This window comes from Carcharhinus amblyrhynchos, chromosome 12 (assembly GCF_965287045.1).
Source record: "Carcharhinus amblyrhynchos chromosome 12, sCarAmb.v2.hapA, whole genome shotgun sequence".
Taxonomy (NCBI): domain Eukaryota; kingdom Metazoa; phylum Chordata; class Chondrichthyes; order Carcharhiniformes; family Carcharhinidae; genus Carcharhinus; species Carcharhinus amblyrhynchos.
Window position 1 is genome coordinate 81,293,791 of NC_137335.1, and position 15,632 is coordinate 81,309,422.

General features: G+C 45.5%; 1 protein-coding gene across 1 annotated transcript; it reads left to right on the forward strand.

Moving 5' to 3' along the window:
* Nucleotides 1-3,329: 3,329 nt before the first annotated feature.
* Nucleotides 3,330-11,087, forward strand: LOC145350647 (endonuclease domain-containing 1 protein-like). Its single transcript, XM_080199858.1, has 2 exons — nucleotides 3,330-3,876; nucleotides 9,363-11,087. The coding sequence occupies exons 1-2, from the start codon at nucleotides 3,577-3,579 to the stop codon at nucleotides 10,077-10,079; spliced, it is 1,017 nt and encodes a 338-aa protein (XP_080055984.1). The 5' UTR covers nucleotides 3,330-3,576; the 3' UTR covers nucleotides 10,080-11,087.
* The last annotated feature ends 4,545 nt before the right edge of the window (nucleotides 11,088-15,632 follow it).

Consider the following 15,632-nt stretch of genomic DNA (forward strand, 5'->3'; position numbering starts at 1 on the left):
ACCCCCCCCCCAATCCCCACACATTTACCCTCTGATCCCTCTAACCTATGCATCTCAGGACACTAAGGGGCAAATTTAGCATGGCCAATCAACCTAACCCACACATCTTTGGACGGTGGGAGGAAACTGGAGCACCCGGAGGAAACCCACACAGACACGGGGAGAATGTGCAAAGTCCGCACGGACAAGCTGGGAGCTGAACCCAGGTCCCTGGAGCTCTGAAGCAGCTGCGCTACTGTTCCACCCCCCCCAATATATAATAAGGAAGAGAGACGCCAAAGTGAACATAGGCCCCTGAGAGAATGAGGCTGAGGACGTAACGGTGGGGAACCGGGAAATGGTAAAGAAAATCTAACTTCCTGAAAATAATGGCATTAACTTTGCAAATTTCACCAAAATTTAATCTAAAAGTCTGAAAGATGTGCTGGTTGGATGCATTGGCCATGCTAAATTCTCCCTCCGTGTGCCCGAACAAGCACCGGAGTGTGGCAACTAGGGAAGTTTCACACAAACTTCATTGCAGTGTTAATGTAAGTCTACCTGTGACATTAATAAATAAACTGAAACCTAAAAAAATTAAACTTTCCAATCTAACTGGCCAATATCTGAGCTGAGAGCGGCTTGGGAGATTACGGGCTGAAGGATTTTCAATTTCAGCACTTATTTCTTCAACGTTGTTGCAAAGGACAATCGGTTGGAACCAAAAAGGGAAGGAAGTTTGGAAATGTGGGTTTTTCTAATAACTGACGCTATTTGTAATTGCGTTTCCACGCATTGGTGTCTGTTTCAGTGAATCTCTGGTGTTTTACCAGTTATTAAAATTCAGAAGGAAAAAAAAATTCTCTCTTAAGCAGAAACTTTTCGAAGGGCAAAATGCTGCAGATGTAGGAAATCTGCAATAAATACAGAAAATTCTGGAAAAACTCAACTGGTCTGGCAGAAGCCGTGAAGAAAACAGCAGGCTCAATTTTCTAAACCCAATGGTGACGCAATATTGCAACAAAAAGTGCCAGAATGAAACCCCAAGACCTTTCATGTCACATTTCTTGATGTTGGCTGACATAATGGGAGGTTCTCACGCACAAATGTGGTGGGAAGTTGATTGAATCTGTTAACCAGACAACTTACTTCCCATTTCAACATTTCTGTAGATTGCTTAGGAACCATGGAGGTTTCTAGACTCTCCGAGTATAAGGAAGTAATGCAGGAATTCAGTGCTAGGCCTGGATGGCAGCCTTCACCAACACTAGCTTAGCTCGGCTGGAAAGGCACAGACACTGGCAGTCATGGCAGTGAGGAAGGTGCCAGTATTTTGGGGTCATGCCAAGAGAATTCCATCTCAGATATGGGGCACCTGCGTGAATAAAGTGAGGGCTAGCGTTCTGCGTTCTCCATAATGGAGGCACCATCTCATAGAATCCCTACAGTGCAGAAAGAGGCCACTGGACCCATCAAGTCTGCGCCAACCACAATCCCAACCAGGCCCTATTCCTGTAACTCCATGCACTTACCCTAGTTTGTCCCCCTGACACTAAGAGGCAATTTGGCATGGCCAATCCACCTAACCCTCACATCTCTGGACTGTGGGAGGAAACTGGGGCAGACATGGGGAGAACGTGCAAACTCTACACAGACAGGGACCCGGGCTGGGAATCGAACCCGGGTCTCTGGCGCTGTGAGGTAGCAGTGCTAAGCACTGTGCCATCGTGCCATCCAACCTCGACCAATCAGAGTCTGCTTGCCAACCAATCAGTACCCTTTTCTCATGCAGTGTAAATTGTTGCTCCCTTTGAAATTTGGCATTCTTGCATCTGTCCTGATGAGTGTGTGAGAAGTTTTGACAACATGTCTCTTTTTACAATATGATCTTATGTTTCTTTACTTACGTTCTGCACATCACCACCACCACCTCCCTTCACCTGCCTGAGTGAGCGATTCCTGCTTCCATCGCCAGCTATGAAAGTTCGGGTTTCACTTAAAGGTTCAGCCCGGCGTTTCAGGCCATTGAACTGGGAAAGGAGAACTTAAATATCAAAAAGAGTTGGCAGTGCAGGAGAGTAGTAACGGGGCAAGTGAAGGGACAGAAAAATGTGTAGAGGAGGTGTGAATGGCAGAATGGTGAAAACCTGTCTTTGAAAAGCAAAAAGAAGAGTGAGACCGTAAAGAGAAAGAAAACAAAATGAGGACAGATGACTCAGGCTGAAATGTTGAACTCAGTCCCCAGGGCTGTGAGATGCCCAGCTGAAGGGTGGGCTGTGTTCCTTGAGCTTATGTTGAGCTTCTCTGGGACACTGAAGCAAGCCCAGAGGTCAGTGTGAGAGAAAGGTGGAGAATTAACTGCCTTCCTGAACCACTGCAGACCATGTGGTGTAGGTACACCCTCAGTGCTGTTCAGGAGGGAGTGTCAACATATAAAGCATCCTTTCTGGTTGTATCACAGCTTGGTATGGTTCCTGCTCTGCCCAAGACCACAAGAAACCTCAAAGGGTAACTACAAAGTGAACGCAACCCAATGACAGTGAGGGAACAGCGATTATAATTCCATGTCAGGATGGTTTGTGACTTGCAGGGAACTTGCAGATGGTGGTGTTCCCATGTGTCTGTCACCCTTGTCCTTCCAGGTGGTAGAGGTTGTCTGTTTGGAAGCTGCCATCAAAGGAACCTTGGAGACTTGCTGCATTTATATAACACCTCTCATGTCCATCGACTCTGTCTACACTTTTCGCTGCCTCAGAAAAGCAGCTAGCATAATCAAGAACCCCACGTACCCCGGACATTCTCTCTTCCACCTTCTTCCGTCGGGAAAAAGATACTAAAGCCTGAGGTTACATACCAACCAACTCAAGAACAGCTTCATCCCTTCTACCATCAGACTTTTGACTGGGCTTACCTTGCGCTAAGTTGATCTTTCTCTACATCTTAGCTACGACTGTAACACGACATTCTGCACGCTCTCCTTTCCTTCTCTATGAGCGGTATGGTTTGTACAGTGCACAAGGAACAATACTTTTCACTGTATGCTCATACTTGTGACAATAATAAATCAAGTCAAATGATGGTGACACTACATTCTGCACCCTCTCCTTTCCTTCTCTTTGAATAGTATGTTTTGTTCGTATAGCGCGCAAGAAATAATACTGTTCACTGTATCACACATGACAATAACTATTCAAATGAAATCAAACGACTGTAACACTATTCTGCACCCTCCTCTTTCCTTCTCCCCCATGTGCTCTATGAACGGTATGCTTTGTCTGTATAGCACGCAAGAAATAATACTTTTTACCATGTTCCAATGCAACAATAAATCAAGTAAAATCAGGGCGGGGGTAGCCAGAGATACTACACCATGCGACATCTTAAGAGAAACACGGAACTGAAACTAAGCTAGACGGCCAGTTATTTACTCAATCGCGGTCTATTGGTTATCAGAGATACTTGAGCGGAAATTGGAAATTTCTCAACAACTGGAATCTCTACAGGAATCGCTTTCACCCTGTGCAACTGTAGACAGAGCAGCAACAGACAGAGGGTTTAACAATTCCAACCAGGAAGGGAATCTCATTCTGTGGGAACATGGGGACACCGAGACTGGTCTTATTCCTCCTCTCACCTCTCCTCGATCCCGGGCCAGTGCAGGGGGAAGTGATCCAGGATTTGAGCCAGTGTGACTGGTTCTTCGAGGGCAAGGTGCCACCGCAGGGATTCGACACTCAGAACCGCGTCAAGATCTGCCAGCGGTACAAGAACCACTATCACTTTGTAACGCTGTACCGGACAGACCTGCGGATCCCGGTCTTCTCCGCTTACAGGTACCCCTGCACCCTGGGCGTGGACAAGAGGCTGAGACCCAGACCGTGGTTTTACGAGCCGCAGGTAAGTGATTGGGACTGAAGGCTTCACCTTGTAGCAGAGACAGCCCAACACAGCTTGAGAACCACCGTGAGCAACATTTGTCACAGAGCTTTCGGAGATCTCTCCACTTTGCTGTTTGGGAAATGTGAATTCCCAGGTTTCAGGGGGAAATTCTGTCCCCATTGGTCGGCAGGGCAAATGTAACTATTCCCACGCCCCATAGAAGGAGGCCGTTCGGCCCATTGAGTCTGCACTGACTCTCCCACAGAGCATCTTACCCAGGTCCACAACCCGATTCCCCATAACCCTGAGCATTTACCACGGCCAATCTCCCTAACCTACACAACTTGGACACTGAGGGGCAATTTACTACAGCCAATCAACCTAACCCACACACCTTTCAGACTGCGGGAGGAAACTGGAGCACCCAGAGAAAACCCACGTGGACATGGGGAGAATGTGCAAACTGTATTCCATTTTATTTGGCAGTTTAGCGTAAAAGTATTTAAAATTTCTGAACGGACAGAGAGAGAGTAAGAATTTGCATTTAGAGTGTGCCCTTGGGGCACCTCAAAGTGCAAAGCAAGATCCCACAAACATCATGACTCCGAAAGGTGAGATTTCCACTGGCTTCAAAATCCATCCTTACAGAGTTAAAAATCATAGGATCCCTACAGGGTAGAAGGAAGCCTTTCAGGCTATTGAGTCTGCACTGACTGTGCCACCGTGCCGCCGGTTATACAGCTAGGTTCAGAAGGACTGAGAATTTCTCCTGAATCCACTCAGCCATCAAGTCATTGAGGTTTACAGCATAAAAACAGGCCCTTCAGCCCAACCTGTCTATGCCAACCTTTTTTTTTAAACCCCTAAACTAGTCCCAATTGCCCGCATTTGGCCCATAACCCTCTATACCCATCATAACCATGTAACTATCTAAACGCTTTTTAAAAGATAAAATTGTACCCGCCTCTACTACAGCTTGTTCCAGACACTCACCCACCCTGTGTGTGAAAAAATTGCCCCCCTGGACTCTTTTGTATTTCTCCCCTCTCACATTAAACCTGTGCCTCTACCTTTGTGAAAAGATATTGACTATCTAGCTGATTTGTGCCCCTCATTATTTTATAGACCTCAGTAAGATCACTTCTCAGCCTCCTATGCTGCGGAGAAAGAAGTCCCAGTCTATCCCAAGTGGTAAATCTCTGGAATTCTCTGCCCATTGAAGTGGTGGAGGCTACCTCGCTAAATATATTTAAGTCACGGGTGGATAGGTTTCTGATAGACAAGGGAATTAAGGGTTATGGGGAGAAAGCGGGAAAGTGGAACTGACCCACTTCAGATCAGCCATGATCTTATTGAATGGCGGGGCAGGCTCGAGGGGCTAGATGGCCTACTCCTGCTCCTATTTCTTATGTTCTTATGTTCTTACGATCCAGCGTCTCCTTATAACTCAAACCTCAAGTCCCAGAAGCGTCCTAGTAAAACTTTTCTGCACTCTTTCCAGTTTAATAATATCCTTTCTATAATAGAGTGACCAGAACTGTACACAGTATTCCAAGAGTGGCTTTACCAATGTTTTGTACAACTTCAACAAGACGTCCCAGCTCCTGTATTCAGTGTTCTGACTGATGAACCCAAGCATGTTGAATGCCTTCTTCACCACTCTGTCACCTGTGACTCCATTTTCAAGGAGCTATGAACATGTACCCTTAGATCTCTTTGTTCTGTAACTCTCCCCAACTCCCCACCATTAACTGAGGAAGATCTGCCCTGATTCAGTCTACCAAAATGCATCACCTTGCATTTATCTAAATTAAACTCCATCTGCCATTCATCAGCCCACTCGCCCAGTTGATCAAGATCCCATCGCAATCGGAGACAACTTTCTTCACTGTCCACTATGCCACCAATCTTGGTGTCATCTGCACACTTACTAACCATGTCTCCTATATTCTCATCCAAATCATTAATATAAATGACAAATGACAGTGGACCTAGCACTGATCCCTGGGGCACACTACTGGTCACAGACCTCCAGTTTGATAAAAAACCCTTAAACCACCCTCTGGCTTCTATCAAGAAGCTAATTTTGTATCCGTTTAGATACCTCACCCTGGATCCCATGTAATTTAACCTTATACAGCAACCTACCATGCAGTACCTTGTCAAAGGCCTTGCTAAAGTTCACGTAGGCAACATCAACTGCACTGCCCTCATCTAACTTCTTGGTTATCCCTTCAAAAAATTCAATTAAATTTGTGAGACATGATTTTCCACTCACAAAGCCATGCTGACTGTCCCTAATCAGTCCTTGCATCTCTTAATACTTGCAGATCCTGTCTCTCAAAATACCTTCCAACAATTTACGTGCCACAGATATGAGGCTCACTGGCCTGTAGTTCCCAGGCTTTTCCCTGCAGCCCTTTTTAAACAAAGGCACAACATTTGCCACTCTTCAATCTTCAGGCAACTCACATGTGACTATCGATGATTCAAATATTTCGGCTAGAGGACCCACAATTTCCTCCCTAGCCTCCCACAATATCCTACAAAGAACAAAAGAACAAAGAACAAAAATAGCCCGGGAAACAGGCCCTTCGGCCCAACGAGCCCGCGCCGCCATCTCAACACCACCAGTCCCCCTCTCCACCCACAACCCTTGTCTAATGTGTTATGGACATATAATGGACATATCCTGGGATATATTTCATCAGATCCCGGGGATTTGTCTACTTTGATGCGCTTTAAGACTTCCAGCACCTCCTTCTCTGTAATATGTACACTCCTCAAGACATCATTATTTATTTCCCCAAGTTCCCTAACATCCATGCTTTTCTCAATAGTAAATAGTGATGAGAAATATTCATTTAGGCTCTCACCCATCTCTTGTGGATCCGCACATAGTTGACCTTGTTGATCCCTACTCCCTCCCTTGCCTTTTATGTATTTGTAGAAACTCTTTGGATTTTCCGTTGCCCTCCCGATTTCTGTCTTAACTCTACTCCGACACCCCTATGCTCTTCAAGGGATTCACTTGATCCCAGCTGCCTATGCATGTCATGTACCTCTTTCTTCTTTTTGACAAAGGCCTCAATACCCCCAGTCATCCCCAGGGTTCCCTATTTCTGCTCTAAAAGGCTTCTGAAATCCTGCCACTTACCAGACATTCCTTTGCCTTCCCACAAATGTCCCCAATTAACTTTTGGAAGTTCTTGCCTGCTACCCTCAAAATTGGCCTTGCCCCAATTTAGAATTTTACTTTTTGGGCCAAACCTATCATTCTCCATAACTATCTTAAAACTCATAGAATTATGGTCATTGGGCCCAAAGTGATCCCTCTCTAACACTTCTGTCACCTGCCCTTCCTTATTTCCCAAGAGGAGGTCAAGTTTTGCTCCCTCTCTAGTCAGGCCATCCACACACTGAATGAGAAATTCCCCCAGAATACACTCAACAAATTTCTCTCCACCCAACTCTCTAATACTACGGCTGCCCCAGTTAATGTTTGGAAAGGTAAAACCCCATACTGTTACCATCCTATTTTTGTTGGAGCTCTCTGTAATCTCCTTACATATTTGCTCCTCAATTTCCCACCTACTACTAAAGTACAACCCTATCAAAGTGATTTCCTCCTTATTTCTCAGTTCTAATCATATAGACCCAGTGGCCGAACTCCTGGATATATCCCCTCTCAGTACAGCCCTGATGTTTTCCCAAATCAAAAGCAACTCCCCCTCCTCTCTTACCTCCTGTTCTATCTTTCCTATAGCATCTGTACCCTGGAATATTGAGCTGCCAGTCCTACCCCTCCCTTAGCCATGTTTCTATAATTGCTATAATATCCCAGTCCCACGTACCCATCCATGCCCTGAGTTCATCTGCCTTGCCAGTCAGACCTCTTGTATTGATGACACCCCTGACGTCACTTCTGTGCCTTGGTAAGATGATAAAAATATTTAAAAAGTTACTCCCATGAACCCACAATTTATTTTGTGGCCAAGTGTAATCGCTGGACTGGGGGTAGCAGCTCGATCTGTGAAAAGGAACATAGAACATAGAACATTACAGCGCAGAACAGGCCCTTCGGCCCACGATGTTGCGCTGACCAGTTTTTAAAAAAAAACACTGACCCACAAATCTAAACCAATCCCTTTTCGTCCATAAACCTATCCATAGATCTCTTAAACGCCCCCAAACTAGGCGCATTTACAACCGCAGCAGGCAGGGCATTCCAATCCCTCACCACCCTCTGGGTAAAGAACCTACCCCTGACATCCGTCCTATAACTACCACCCCTTAATTTAAAGCCATGCCCCCTCGTGCTAGCATTCTCCATCCGAGGAAAAAGGCTATCACTATCCACCCTATCTAAACCTCTAATCATCTTATATGTTTCAATAAGATCCCCTCTTAGCCTCCTTCTTTCCAGCGAAAACAACCCCAAATCCCTCAGTCTCTCCTCATATGACCTCCCCTCCATACCAGGCAACATCCTGGTAAACCTCCTCTGCACCCTCTCCAAAGCCTCAACGTCCTTCCTGTAATGTGGGGACCAGAACTGCACACAGTACTCCAAGTGCGGCCGCACCAGAGTTGTGTACAGTTGCAACATGACGCTGCGACTCCTAAATTCAATCCCCCTACCAATAAACGCCAAGACACCGTATGCCTTCTTAACTACCTTATCTACTTGATTCCCAACCTTCAGGGATCTATGTACACACACATCTAGATCCCTCTGCTCCTCCACACTATTCAAAGTCCTCCCGTTAGCCCTATACTGAACACATCTGTTACTCCTACCGAAATGAATTACCTCACACTTCTCCACATTAAACTCCATCCGCCACCTCGCGGCCCAGCTCTGCAACCTATCTAAGTCACCCTGCAAACTATGACACCCTTCCCACAATCTACCACACCACCGACTTTGGTGTCATCAGCAAACTTACTAATCCACCCAACTATACCCTCATCCAGATCATTAATAAAAATTACAAACAGCAGTGGCCCCAAAACAGATCCCTGAGGCACACCGCTCGTAACCGAACTCCATGACGAATATTCACCATCAACCACCACCCTCTGTCTCCTATCTGCCAGCCAATTCCTGATCCAAGTACCTAGATTACCCCCAATCCCATACATCTGCATTTTCTGCAGAAGCCCACCATGGTGAACCTTATCAAACGCCTTACTAAAATCCATATATACCACGTCAACTGCCTTACCCCTATCCACCTCTTTGGTCACTTTCTCAAAGAACTCAATAAGGTTAGTAAGGCACGACCTACCTGCTACAAAACCATGCTGACTGTCTCTAATCAATTCATTACTCTCCAGATAACTATAAATCCTATCCCTAATAATTCTTTCTAAAACCTTGCCCACAACAGAAGTAAGACTCACCGGAGGAAATGTTTGTTGCGGTTTATGAGTTTTCTCTCTCTCGCTCATTTTGTAAGTTTGTGAACATTTCCTGATGTGTTATTTTCTGCTGGTTTTAGATCGATGATCCACGTGCCTCGGCTGAAATGATAAGCAGCAATGGCACTGCCAGTGTTGATCAGGCGGTGGATGCAGATTATAAGGGTTCAGGATACGATCGAGGTCACCTCTACCCCTACTCCTTTAATAGGAGAGACAGTGCAACAGCCACCTGTACCCTCACCAATGCAGTCCCGCAGAAGCACAAAGCCAATGAGAACTGGGCAAAAGAGGCAGAATCCATAGTTTTGACCTTGACCAAGATATGCCACAAATCCAGCCGCTCCATGTACGTGGTGACGGGTTCGGCCAATTCCACCAACATCAAACTGAAGAACAAGATCATGGTGCCCGAGGCAGCCTGGACTGCCCTTTGCTGCACCTCTCCTCCCGCCCAGAATAATGACCCCTGTCTCAATAGCAAGGTGGTGTCAGTGGAGCGGAACGCGTCGAGGGTGTACGATAAAGACTTTTCTGCCGCGTTCCTGAAACGGATGCAGCCAGAAGAGCCGGCGCTCCGACTGACAGTGAGAGAGCTGCAGCAGCGACTGGGAGTGGGCAAGATGTTTGTGAGCTGCAGAGGGACAAGTGCTGATGACGAAGCAGAGACCTTCAAAGAGGTGACTCTGCTGATCAAGGGGAAAATTCCCGCAAGAAACGGAGGGGAATCCATTGGGAGGTGGTCATGGCTCTTTGCAGTCTTGTGTTGTCTCCTTTTGGAGCTGTGTCTGAAATGATTTCAGTGACTGAGCTTTGCTAACTTGCGGCGAATTTTCACAATAACGACTTTTGAGTATCACATTGCTGGTGTCACATATCTAAACCACACGGCCAAGTTTCCAGACAAAGCGTTTGTCTTGTTTCCTCAGAATGTTAACGGCCACTCTTCACGTGATCTCAGAACTTGTCACACTCAGTATTGGGACACTATAAAGGAACAGAAAGAGGCCATTGGCCCCCTTGAGTCTCTTGTGCCATTCAATTAGCTGATAGTTGATCTGTATCTCAGCTCCATTCTGCCCGCTTGATTCCATTACTCTTAACACTCTCAATGAACAGAAGAACCGTTGTTAAATTTTAAATGGAAGTTTGACTTTATCAGATTTTTTTGCCGGGGGCAGGTGGTGGCGTGGGAGAGTTTGAGATTTCCATTACTCTTCACGCTCGGAAATACTTCCTACTTTCACTTCTGACTGTCCCAGGTCTAATTTCAACATCCCCTTGTCCTGCCCTCCATACTCTGTCCCCTGTTTGGGTACACTGAGGGGGAATTTAGCATGGCCAATGCATCCTAACCAACACGTTTTTTAGATTGTGGGAGGAATGCCAAGCTGCTTAATCTTGCTGAAGTCTTGTTCTCAATCATAGGATCTTTTCACTCTCTCACCCATGGACTTTCTTCCTTCAATCCGCAATATCGGATAGTCTAGTTCCCATTATCTACCAGGAGATCTCTCCCTGGGAAATCCAAATTCTAACCCCATCCCAGTTTGAATCTGAGAGAACTTGATTGCCAAAAATTACGAGATTCCCATTTTCAACGGAGCCAAGTAACTGAAAACTGCTTCTCTCTGTGTGTGTCAGGGTAACAGAGCACAGGCCTTGTTTAAAAATATTTCTGGTCGTGGAATTCTATAAGCAGGATTTTACAATCCTCTCCCATGGGGGGAAGGGGAGATACTCTATGGAGGAGCTATCAAATCCTTGTCTGTAACAAATTGCCTTTTGGTGATATAGAGTCATAGAGGTTTACAGCATGGAAACAGGCACTTTGGCCCAACTTGTCCATGCCGCCCTTTTTTTTAAACCCCTAAACTAATCCCAATTGCCCACATTTGGCCCACATCCCTCTATACCCATCTTACCCATGTAACTATCTAAATGTTTTTTAAAGACAAAATTCCATCCGCCTCTAAACTACTTCTGGCAGCTTGTTGCAGACTCTCACCACCCTCTGTGTGAAAGAAATATTCCTCTGGCCCTTTTGTATCTCTCCCCTTTCACCTTTGATATATGCCCTCTAGTTTTGGATCTTTGGGAAAAGATCTTGACTTTCTAGCTGATCTATGCCCCTCATTATTTCATCGACTCTATAAGACCACACCTCAGCCTCCTATGCTCCAGCATTTGGCCCATATCCCTCTTTGCCCATCTTATCCATGTAACTATCTAAATGCTTTTTAAAAGACAAAATTGCACCCGCCTCTGGCAGCTTGTTCCAGATACTTGCCAGTCTCTGAGTGAAAAAATTGCCCCTCTGGACACTTTTGTATCTCTCCTTTCTCACCTTATACCTATGCACTCTAGTTTTAGACTCCCCTATCTTTGGAAAAAAATATTGACTATCTAGCTGATCTGTGCCCCTCGTTATTTTATAGACCTTTATAAGATCACCACTCAGTCTCCTACGCTCCAAAGAAAAACGACCCATTCTATCCAGCCACTCCTTATAACTCAATCCATCAAGTCCCTGGTCACATCCTAGTAAATCTTTTCTGCACTCTTTCTATAATAGGGTGACCAGAACTGCACACAGTATTCCAAGTGTGGCCTTACCAATATCTTGTACAACATCAACAAAAGGTCCCAACTCCTGTATTCAATGTTCTGACTGATGAAACCAAGCATGCCGAATGCCTTCTTCACCACTCTGTCTACCTGTGACTCCACTTTCAAGGAGCTATGAACATGTACCCCTAGATCCCTTTGTTCTGTAAGTCTCTCCACTGCCCTACCATGAACTGAGTCAGTACCTCCTTGGTTCAATCTACCAAAATGCATCACCAACCATTTATCTAAATTAAACTCCATCTGCCATTCATCAGCCCACTCGCCCAATTGATCAAGATCCCTCTGCAATTGGAGATAACCTTCCTCACTGTCCACTATGCCACCAACCTTGGCGTCAAGTGCAAACTTACTAACCATGCCTCCTGTATATTCATCCAAATCATTAATATGAATGACAAATAACAGTAGGCCAGCACTGATCCCTGAGGCACACCGCTGGTCACAGGCCCTCAGTTTGTAAAACAATTCTCTACAACCACCCTCTGGCTTCTGTCAAGAAGCCAATTTTGTCACTATTTAGATACCTCACCCTGGATCCTGTGAGATATAACCTTCACTGGTGCGTTCTGGGAGAAGTCGGACCAGTAACATTTACCAAGAAGTGGGAAGCGAAAGATCACCTCCAGTGATAAAGAGGAGTTTGAACATCTGGTAGAAGTGGCTGAGGGACATATCGTTTTAAGTTTTGAAATGTTATGACTGTAATTTGTATAGAACTGTAAAAAGTTTCAATTCTGCACTGTTTGCAATTCCTAGACGTGTAGATTTGCAATGGTTTATTTGAGATATTTATGAGTAAAGTATATTTTTGGAAGAAAAAGGTGGTTCTGGAAAGGCCACACTGTAAGGCCTTTTAACGGAGCAGACCGAGGGCCCGGGAACTGCAGAACAACCTCGACCTGCGTAACCGTGCGCCAATCTGAGCAATACTGACACAGTAATTTTTGAGGCATGTATATAGTTTTAAGTTTTGAAATGTTCTGACTGTAATTTGTATAGAACTGTAAAAAGTTTTAATTCTGCACTGTTTGCAATTCAAAGACATGTAGATTTGCAATGGTTTATTTGAGATTCTTATGAATTAAGAATTCTGGGAGACGTCACACCAGCGACATTTACCAAGAAGTGGGATGCAGAATTTCGGGTGTCAATGCACGGTAAGCCTGAAACTCTACATTTGTGTTTCCCTCCCTCCCTCTTCCACGAACCAAAATAAAAAGGCCACTGTGAGAACTTAAAAGTGAAGTTAAGGGTTTTATACGCTCTTTCAAATAATTTAACTGGTGCTCGAAATGTCAGTCAGTGGGAATAAATGCTGCATTTGAGAGATGTGGGAGATCCGTGACGCTTCCAGGGTGTCGGACAATTATGTCTGCAGGAAGTGCACCCAATTGCAACTTCTTACAGAACGCGTGGAAAGGTTTGAGCAGCAGTTGGGTGCACTTAAGAGCATGAAGGAGGCGGAAAGCATCATAGATCGGAGCTTTAGAGACATAGTCACACCTAAGGTGCAGACTGATAGATGGGTGATGGCCAAAAGCGGCCGGCAGTCAGTGCAGGAATCCCCTATGGACATCTCCCTCTCTAACAAGTATACCGTTCTAGATAGTGTTTGGGGAGATGAGCTATCTAGGAATATCAGTGGCAGCAGGCAAAGCAGTGGCTCCACAGCTGGCTCTGTTGTTAAGCAGCGAGGGACCAAGAGGATTAGAGCAATAGTAATAGGGGACTCTATAGTATGGGGTGCAGGTAGGTGTTTCTGTGGATGTGAAAGAGACTCCAGGATGGTATGTTGCCTTCCTGGTGCTAGGGTCCAGAATGTCTCTGAATGGGCAGAAAGCATTCTGAAGGGAGAGGGTGAACTGCCCGAGGTTGTGGTACGTATTGGTACTAACAACATAGGCAGGAAGAGTGATGAGGCCCTGCAGCAGCAGTTTAGGGAGTTAGATAGAAAGTTTAAAAGCAGGATTACTCCCTGTGTCATGTGCTAGTGAGGCTAGGAATAGGAAGATAGTACAGCTCAACCTGTGGCTAAACAGCTGGTGTAGGAGGGAGGGTTTCAGGCATCTGGACCATTGGGGTCCCTTCCGGAGCAGATGGGACCTGTACAAGAAGGACGGGTTGCATCTAAACTGGAAGGGCACAAATATGCTGGCCGGGAGGTTTGCTAGTGTCACACGGGAGGATTTAAACTAGTTTGGCAGGGAGGGGGTGTTGGGAACCAGAGCAAAGGTGAATTAGCTGAAGGGGAAGCAGAGAGTAGGGCCAGTAAGACCCAGAGAAACAGCAGGCAGGGTGGGGTTGCTAATCAAAGAGGGTCTGGTGGACTGAAGTGCATTTGTTTCAATACAAGAAGTGTAACAGGTAAGGCAGATGAACTTAGAGCTTGGGTTAGTACTAGGAACGACAATGTTGTTGCCATTACAGAGACTTGGTTAAGGGAGGGACAGGATTGGCAGCTCAACATTCCAGGATACAGATGTTTCAGGTGGGATAGAAGAGGATGTGAAAGGGGTGGGGGAGTTGCGCTACAGGTTAAGGAGAATATCACAGCTGTACTCAGGGAGGACACCTCGGAGGGTTCATACAGGGAGGTAATATGGGTAGACTCAGGAATAGGAAAAGTGCAGACACAATGTTGGGGGTTTACCATAGGCCACACAACTGCCAGTGGGAGATTGAGGAACTGAAATGTAGGCAGATTTTGGCAAGGTGTAAAAGTGACAGGGTTGTTGTGGTGGGAGATTTTAATTTTCCACATATTGCCTGGGACTCACTTAGTGCTAGGGGCGTGGATGGGGCAGAGTTTGTAAGGAGCATCCAGGAGGGTTTCCTGAAACAGTATATAGATAATCCAACTCGGGAAGGGGTCGTATTGGACCTGGTATTAGAGAATGAGCCCAGCCAGTTGGTCAACATTTCAGTAGGGGGGCATTTCAGGAATAGTGACCACAGTTCAGTAAGCTTTAAGGTACTGATGGATAAAGAAAAGTGTAGTCCTCAAGTTAAGGTGTTAACCTGGGGGAAGGCTAATTACAACAATATTAGGCGGGAACTGAAGAATGTAGATTGGGGACAGATGTTTGAGGGCAAATCAACATCTGGCATGTGGGAAGCTTTCAAGTGTAAGTCGATAGGGATTCAGGAACAGCACATTCCTACAAGGATGAAGGATAAATTTGCAAGTTTTGGGAACCTTGGAGAACGAGAGATATTGTGAGCCAAGTCAAAGAGAAAAAGGAAGCATTTGTCAAAGCTAGGAGGCTGGGAACACACAAAGCAAGTGTGGAATAGAGGGAAAGTAGAAAGAAACTTAAGCAAGGAGTAAGAAGAGCTAAAAGGGGTGATGGCAAAGCAATGGCCAGCAGGATTAAGGAAAATCCCAAGGTTTTTTATACATATTTAAAGAGCAAGAGGGTAGCCAGGGAGAAGGTTGGCCCACACAAGGACAAGGAAGGGAATGCATGTGTGGAACCAGAGGAAATAGATGAGGTATTAAATGAGTACTTTGCGTCAGTATTCACCAAAGAGAAGGACTTGATGGATGATGAGTCTGGGAAAGGATGTGTAGATAGTTTGAGTCATGTTGAGATCAAAAAGGAGGCGGTATTGAGGTTCTTGAGAAACATTAAGGTAGACAAGTCCCCAGGGCCTGATGGGATATACCCCAGAATATTGAGAGAGGTAAGAGAGGAAATTGCTGGGGCCTTGAGAGAAAT